Source organism: Gossypium raimondii, chromosome 6 (assembly GCF_025698545.1).
Source record: "Gossypium raimondii isolate GPD5lz chromosome 6, ASM2569854v1, whole genome shotgun sequence".
NCBI lineage: Eukaryota > Viridiplantae > Streptophyta > Magnoliopsida > Malvales > Malvaceae > Gossypium > Gossypium raimondii.
The window spans coordinates 16,412,813-16,421,492 of record NC_068570.1 but is presented as its reverse complement, the minus strand read 5'-3'; the positions used below and the strand labels follow the sequence as shown (position 1 = coordinate 16,421,492).

The 8,680-nt window shown below is 30.9% G+C and overlaps 1 protein-coding gene across 1 annotated transcript; it reads right to left on the bottom strand.

Annotated features, from left to right (window-relative positions):
* Positions 1 to 273: 273 nt before the first annotated feature.
* LOC105774416 (trihelix transcription factor DF1) lies at positions 274 to 2,304 on the bottom strand. Its single transcript, XM_012596905.2, has 2 exons — positions 1,828 to 2,304; positions 274 to 1,757 (listed from the first exon to the last, which is right to left on the bottom strand). Exons 1-2 carry the CDS (start codon positions 2,163 to 2,165, stop codon positions 719 to 721), a joined length of 1,377 nt encoding a protein of 458 aa, XP_012452359.1. The 5' UTR covers positions 2,166 to 2,304; the 3' UTR covers positions 274 to 718.
* Between the last annotated feature and the right edge of the window lie 6,376 nt (positions 2,305 to 8,680).

Below are 8,680 nucleotides of genomic sequence, written 5' to 3'. Positions count from 1 at the left end.
GCACTGTTCCCAGGAGAAATTAAAGATATATGCTGCTACACCTTTTTTGTTTTTGCCCCAACTCATATATTCATCAGCTTCATCAGTAACACAACTCCATACTACCATATTGACAGGTAAAAAGTGTGGTTAAAAATTTAAAAATGTTAAACAATGCCTAGTTTATGTTTGTATGTTGAGACAATGTTGATCTCCATTTGTTTCATTTCAAGCCAAAAACTTCCAACCAATTAAATGGACAATGAGAGAGATAAAACAAGGTTGAAGAGAGGGTTCAAAATTTGAAACTAAATAAATGAATTGTCGGACTAAAACTATCCATTTGGACCATAGTGCAGATAATACAAAAGAAAAAACAAAGAACAAGAAAAAGGCAATGCCTACCACAACTAGAAAAGAGACCTATATCCAGTTAATTTGACTAAAAATTATTATAGATGAAACTGAAGATACTAATTCAAGTCCTAACATATTGCATATACACAGTCAGTAAATTCAGTTCAAACTCAAAAGTTAATAGTAACAATACTATGGAACTAAACACCATTGGCACTGAGAATCCTTGAGAATGGAAAAAATAATTACCTAGCTAGCATTACTGTCATCATCTTCTTCTTCTTCTTCTCCTTCACCCTCATTGTCCAAGGCTTCCTTTGCAGCTTCCTTGTACTACATTAATTCTCACAAACTGCACCATCAAAATCAGGTTTTGGGGAACTTATGCAGCCCCAAGCTCAGTCTCAGGCAAATCAATATCATTGTTGATCAAAGGACTAGGTGGAGAAGTGGGACAAGTAGTGGGTAACATTCTTGAGTAGAGCTGATCCAATTGGTGAAAATAAGTGCAGGTTTTAGAATGCCGACAGCGCTTCTTGCCATTTTCTTTGCTCTTCCTAAAATATTTGTTAATGTTTTCCCATTTTTCTTTGCATCTTTTAGCACTTCTTTGATAACCAAGGGAAGCCATGAAAGAGCTTACCTCTTCCCAAACAGGCCCTTTCAATCCAGGTTCTCTAAACTTTGCTTCTAAGTCGCATCTTACTTGGATCAATGCCTCAACTTCAGCTCTAGGCCACCTGCTATTGTTATCATTTAAGGGTACTATTGCACTTTCTGGTTGCACCAACAATGGAGTCCTTGGAGGAAGATTGATGCTTTGACCTGTAAGTTTCTCCAAATAAGATACAATAACAGCCTCTCTATTTGAAGCTAAAGCTTGTTCGTTTGCTCTTGCAATGGCCTCATTTTTACGTTTCTCAGCCTCTCGTTGCCTCCATGATTCTTCTTTGGCTGACCTTTCTTTATCCATTGTTTCAATCACTTCCAAGAACCTTTTATGAAGTCCTTCTTGATGATCCATCACTTGTTTCACCAAAGTTTCAAAAAAAACAAGCATCGAACACAATTGCTCCTTCATTTTCTTCTTCCTCTTCTTCTTTTGAATCTTCCTCAATGAAGCTTGTTCTCCAATAGAACCCTCTGATCCATGGTCAACCCCGGTTGTAACATTATCACCCCGACCATTGGCACCTACATTATGGCCTTGAAATTCGGCTGAGGGCATGGGAATACCCACATTTGCAGGTGAATAATTTTCACCTGTGAGAGCCGAGCCAGAACCAGCTTGAGTAGTTTCCCCACCAAGGCCATAAATAGCTTCAAGCTCACCAAAGAACCTATATCTGTTATCCAAATGCTTGCTTCTCTCACTTGTACATTGCCTAATGCTATCCTCATCACATCTATTTAGGGACTTCCTGGACATGGGTAACAAAGAAGTCAATTTTGGGAAAAAAGAAATTATAATAAATCATTTAAAAAAATTACCAAAAGGGTTGTTTGATGGGAGAATCTTCTTGGGGATGCCAACAATGAGGTGCCAAAAGAGAATGCTGGTCATTGCCATTTTGTTGAGGATGGTTCAAAGCTAAAGCAGCCTCTTTTTTCATACTAATTTCATCAAGACCCAACTTGAAACCCACAGCCGAATTGGGTTGCTGAAACTGATGTTGGTGGAGAAGAAGCTGATGGGTAAGTGGACCCATATTTTGCTGGAAAAGTTGTTGACAATGAAGAGGGTTTGAAATGGAGAAAACTGAAGAATAACCATCTTCCTCCATTAGCCGCTCTTGTAGATTCTGTGCACCATATTTAACTGGCTGCATTTTTTTTTCTTTGGTTATTTAAGGTAATAAAAATGGAAGACAAAGTAGGATGATCAGATATAGGGAGAATTGGAAGGAAAGTTTAAAAAGGTAAAAGGGTGAGAGACGAAACATTTATTTATTTAAAAAAAATAAAGGAAAATTCTGTTACATGGGACGGGATACTCTACAAGGAAGTTAGGGTTTTGGTTTATCCCCAAAACAATCTATTTTTTGTTCTTTAAAAATATTAATTTTTAAATAGTAGTATGGAATAATTTTAATATCTCAAAATTAGATATGAATTTAATTAAATTAAAATTTAGTCATAATTATTTTAAAAGAAATTAAAATCAATTCAGTTGGTTGATACAGTTAAGTACATTTGAAAATCAATAATTGATTAAATGTATTTAGTTATAATTGAATTAGTTTCTAAATTTGACCAAATTAACCAAATCAATACATTGAACATTAACTGGATCCGATTTGCTTTAAACTTAAAATCGTATAGATATAACCATTATTTTCTTTTCTTTTTTCAATATCTTTCTTAATTTCTTGCCAAACAAACGGAATCTAAAGTTTAACAAGAAAGAAGAGAGTGATGAAGCCAAATTTAATGCATTGGGGTTAAGGATAGCAAAGGGTCCTCGTATTTTGTATTTAGAACAATAGAACAAAGTTGAGTTTTTTGGAACAATTTCTTTTATATTCGCCTTCCACTAAACACATAAATATCATCGATTTTATTTTTGTTTAATTTCTATTTCTACTAAATTTATTGTAGTTATAATTACAGGAATATGAATTATTTTTGTTATAGTATATTTATACTTATAAACTACTTAAAAGAAAAACAAAAAAATGGACCACGTGGTATGAGAGGAGACATGACATGAGAGACAACCTTTGGGATTATTTAACAATTGATGTTGCACGTGAATTCATTACAGTACATTGTCTTCTTGTCCCCTTGTCCACCATTTTTAATTTCTGTCTGCTTTCTGCTGCAGTATGTTGACATTGCAGTCGCATGCATCTGTGTTCTTAAACTCCCCGACCCTCTAATTTCCTTGCTTAGCCTAACCTAATCATCGTCTTCTTGTACGAAGGGTGAAGCTATTAAGCTATTTTCTTTAAAATTTTATAAATGATAAGGGATGTGAATCAAAAGTAATTAAATCAACAATAAAATAGGAATAATTTTCATTATACGACATATACGTATATAATTTTTATTATTTTAATAATCATTCCCAAGCAAATATATAATTACTTATACCAATTAAATTAAATTGAAACAAACTTATTTATAAAAATATTAATAGAGCAAGTCGTAAAATCTCAATCTTGCTTGTAAAGTTAAAACTTTTCATCGCTTGTATATATATTAAATAATTAAATTTTATTAAACAAAATGACAAATTATTGGGTTAGGCATAGATTGTTTTATATCAAATTATGATTATGGTCTTTCTACAATGTTTAAATTTAGAATTTAATATCTATTCTTTAATTCGATATAATTTGGTTCCTCTACATAATATCATTAGTTAATTGAAATATTACATACCCTTAATTGTTATAGTCAAAATGTTGAGGTCAATTCTTTTCTTAAAAATACTCATTACAACTTCATGTAATCATTTTAACCGATATAGCTAAAGATGTTAATTATTTGGGCTAACTAATACTATTATAACGTAGAGGATTAAATTATTTCAAATTAAAATATAAAGACTAAATCTCAAATGTGAGCATAATAAAAGGATCAAAACTATCATTTTACCATTATCTTATAAAAACTAAAAAGTAGAAAAAATCATGCCAGTATTGGTCTAAATAATTAACACCCTTAATATTTTAGTAGATGATGTGAATTTTTTAACAATACTTATGCCAAATCATTGTGTGAATATAATTTTCTTTATATAATAGCATTTTTTAAAATAGAATAAAATTTTAATCAAAATAGCTAAAGTCATTAATTATTTGGACTACCTAATGTCATAGTAAAAGTAGAAAATCAAATTATGTCAAATTAAAATATAAAGATTAAATATCAAATGTGAGCATAATAGAAAGATCAAAATTACCATTTTATCATTATCTTATAATGACTAAAAAATAGAAGAAGAAAAAAAAAGTAATGTCATTATTGATCTAAATAATTAGCACCCTTAATATTTTTAGTAAATGATGTGAATTTTTTAACCATGCTTAGTAAATCATAATGCCAATATAATTTTTTGATATAATAGCTTCTTTTTTAAATGACTAAAAATTTTAATCGTAATGATTAAATATGTTAATTACTTGGACTACCTAATGTCATTGTAAAAATAGAAAATTAAATTATGTCAAATTAAAATAAAGACTAAATCTCAAATGTAAGCATAATAGAAAGATCAAAACTACCATTTTATTATTATCTTATAATGGCTAAAAAAAAAAGTCATGTCATTGTTGATCTAAATAATTAACACCCTTATGCCATGTTTGGTTGGGTGTATTGGATTAGCCAATACACCCCTAATCCGTGGGCCCCATTTAAGTCGGTGTTTGGTTCGATGTATTGCCTAATACAGGCCTATTACGTTAAGCCCCTAACCCCCGAAATTCTCTGTTTTGTAATCCCTGCCTTCTCCTCAGTTTACATCCGTTTTACATCTCACGCCCTGATTTGCCCTCCCAACTCGAAATCCACCTCCACCTCTCTCTCCCAACATCAAAGAAGTCATGAGCGAAGTCACCTCCACCCGACTCCACCGTCTCGGTCTCCGGCCCCATTGTTTGATGTAAGTGCTTCTTCACCGTATCTTTCCATCCTCTTTTTCTTGTTAGGAATTTTAGCTTTGATTTTCTTTGGAAAATCCAAGCAACTTGTTATTCCAACAAAACCACCTTTTGTCCCTTATTTGTCTCTCCTTTATCTCCATTTTTCTACTCAATTCGGATTTTAGGGTTTTCTTTCTCATGATACCATTGTAAGGGTAAAGGTTTTGTTTGATGCGCATGCAAGTTTGTTGGTACAATTAGCTCTATTTCAGGTGCATAAGTGGTTATAGGGTGCCTTAGCATATGCATAAGCGTTTAATTGTTCTCATTCACTTGCGTAGAAACTGTCATCAACCATTTTTTATATTCTCAAATTGGTCTGTTAGGGGGTTCATTGAAAATAATCAATGTGTTTGTATGAATTGGATGTTCTAGTTACTTTAACACATTTGGTTGGGTTTGAGAGCTACAGAGGGTTTCCCATTCATTAGAACAGATTTTTCTGTTTCTTATGTCTTATAAGTTGCATTATTTATCCACATAAATTCATGTTTAATCTTAAAAATACAAGAGATTAGTGAGTTGCTTTTTTCTGAGTAATTTAGGTTCTTTGTTTGATGCATCCAGCATTCAAAAAGCTTTGAGTGCCACCTTTGCAACTATTTTCATCGTATAAAAATGGATTTTATTATTAGCGGCTGTCTTTAGATTTTTTTTTGAGTTACTTAATATAGAGTTATTTTATTTATAATGATCGGAGTTTAAAATGTTCCTAATCTGGATATGTCCTCGTATTGTATTTCCATTGTAACACAAAAGTTATGGTGAGGGGAAATGGTTTACATCGTGAGATTGTAAAAATAATAATGTAAAGAGGCCTTAGAATGGTGGTTTTGAAAGTGTTAAGTTCAAGAGAGTATATACAATGTGACTTGCTTGTGTCTTTTCTTTACCTACTTGTTAAGAAGCTTTATTTACAGTTAAGAATCGATTCCATATATTATTTATAGTTGTAGTAGGAGAGTGATGGATGTTGATTAAGGGCGTTGTTATAGTTGATCTAAAAGGATTAAATAAGATACTCGTAACAAATTGATAGATGATGTTAAAATTGTTCCCTATATATCTTTTGAGCTTGGTAGATGCGATAAAATATTTGTGCAAATCTTGTTGTTATTTTGATTAGGCCATAAGAATGAGTTTTCTCATGTTCTTGTAATAATTGGTCAAGTACTTGTAACAGTATTCTTCTGTGGCAACATTCAAGAATTTTCTCAACAATTCTAGAATATAAAAATTAAGTTCCAGGCAACCTTACCTTGTTGCCAATGCCAATTAACAATTCTTAGGTGGTCTCAAACTCTTTCATCCCTTACAATTGAATTCTCTTAATAAAATGAACACTTCTATGCTTTGTCTCCCATGTATTCTTCTTTGATATGTTTGTTTTCTTTGTAGCTTTTGATTTGGATTGTGGTTGGATTATTTGGCAGCGAAAGAACTTTATAATCCTCTTTCACGGCCTCCTCAAGGTAAGCTTCCATTCTTATTGCCCAAAGTTGATTAGAGGAACTATTTGGATAAAATTGATTTCAGTCTCCATTATACTCATAAATCTCTTAAGAGTATATTTCTAAAGCCAGTTGAAGTGATGGTTAAATATGATCCACAATTTTGGTTGTGGTTGTAAATATGAATGTGACTTAGGATTTAGTCGACAGTCTGTGAACATGTCTTTATGGTTAAGAAAAGAAGTCTCTGTATGTCTGGTATTCAATTTTTCTGTTTCAATTGCTTTCATTGTCTTTTCATTAAAAGATACAACTACTTTGAGCTTTTTAGGTAATTCCCAGATTTATTTTATTATCCAAGTCATCATGGAATGTACAATCTACTTGAATCTAAAGGTAGTTGCGTAATGATGTTATTTGCATGATTTTGGTGAATTTTTGCATTCTTTTATCATGCTTGTTCATGAGTGGATTCAATAAATTATGCATCAACTAATTGAGGAAACTTGCTTACAAATGCATCCTATAGCAGTTGACCAAACTCATATTAACCACTGCTTCAAACATTTTAATACAACGTTATTCGATGCTTATATAATGTCCAAATTTAAGATTAAATCGCATATTTTAATTAAAATATAATTCGGTACTTATATAAACAATCAATCAAGTTCCAATTTCGATGCTTATATAATTGTTATTAAATTAATAATATTCAAATTTCTTATTTAATTCAAATTGATTATAATATTATTTTCAAATAAATTATCAAATTATAAAATGACACTCAATTGACATAATTATTCATAAAGAGTTTATTCCTTTTCAAATGCGTATAATGTTAATTACTCATGTTTTTGTTGCATCAACGGAGAAAATGTTCTAAAATTAAAATTGATAAAATCTTCTTGAAGATTAACAATATCTCAACAAAATTGAATGAATTAGCTATTTTATTAATTGAAAAGATATCTTATACGATATTTATTTTAATAAATTTGCATCTCTAAAGTCTAAAAATAAATTTTAAATAAACATTTATAATTTTTATTTAATAGTTAGTTAACTAAGTTGAAGGTCTATTTTTACGCTTTCTTTTTAAGTTTTTAGAAATGTTGAGACACATTAGGTAAATATATTAACAATTTAATTACCTTAGGTGCAATTTCCTTAAATTTAATGATTAGTAATAAATTTGATAAAAAATTTGATAATAATTATTAAGCCTAGTATAGTATTACTTCTTAAATTGCTTCTCAAAAGTGTTAGAGCCGTATGTAATACCAAACAAACAACTTTCTAAATCGTAATTATTTTTGAAAAGGGTAAAGGTAAAATTCAAAAGCAAAAGCTACAAATTTGAACATGCTTTATAATTTATTAAATCATCATGAGTTTAGTTATAATCTAACAAATACCAACAATTAATTTTAGTTCAACTATACATATACCTACAAATTTTAATTCCGAAGACGAAAAATTTATGCAAATTGCTATAGACGAAAAAATTTTATAATTTATAAATATATTGATAAAGATTCTACTTTTTTGATAATGTGTAATTGCAACTTCAGGGGATTGATACTAAGTTCTAATTTTAATATGGTGCAGTAATGGCTCGTCTGCCTTAATTGCACAAAGTGTGAGGCGTAAAAGAATTGGTGCTGCATTGACAATATGGTTGGAAATCTGTAGAATTGCGATTTGGTTCTTATTTAGAATGGGTGCCAGCCTTAGCCTACATACTTATAGACCAAGGATTATGTCCTATACCTTAGATTTTTATGCAAAACGGGATTATGTGAAAAAGGCTTGTATATGCTAGTGACGAGACCTGTATTGAACAAGTTAGGATGAATAGAACTGCCTTTTTTAAACTATGTGAGATGTTAGAATCGTTAGGGGGATTGAAGTCGTCCAGAAACATGCTTGTTGATGAGCAAGTGGCAATGTTTTTACATATCATCTCCCATCACCTGAAAAATCGAGTTATCAAGCATCACTTTAGAAGGTCCGGGGAAACTGTTAGTAGAGCATTTCATAGTGTTTTAAATGCTGTCATACACTTACAAGATGTGTTATTTAAAAATGCGGAGCCAATTACAGTTGATTCTTCTGACACAAGGTAGAAATGGTTTAAGGTATTGAACTGAGTTTTATATATAGTTTTTACAACATTTAGTTGATTTAGATTTAAATTAGTATTCTAATTCAAGGTTTTATATCATCTGATATAGAATTGCT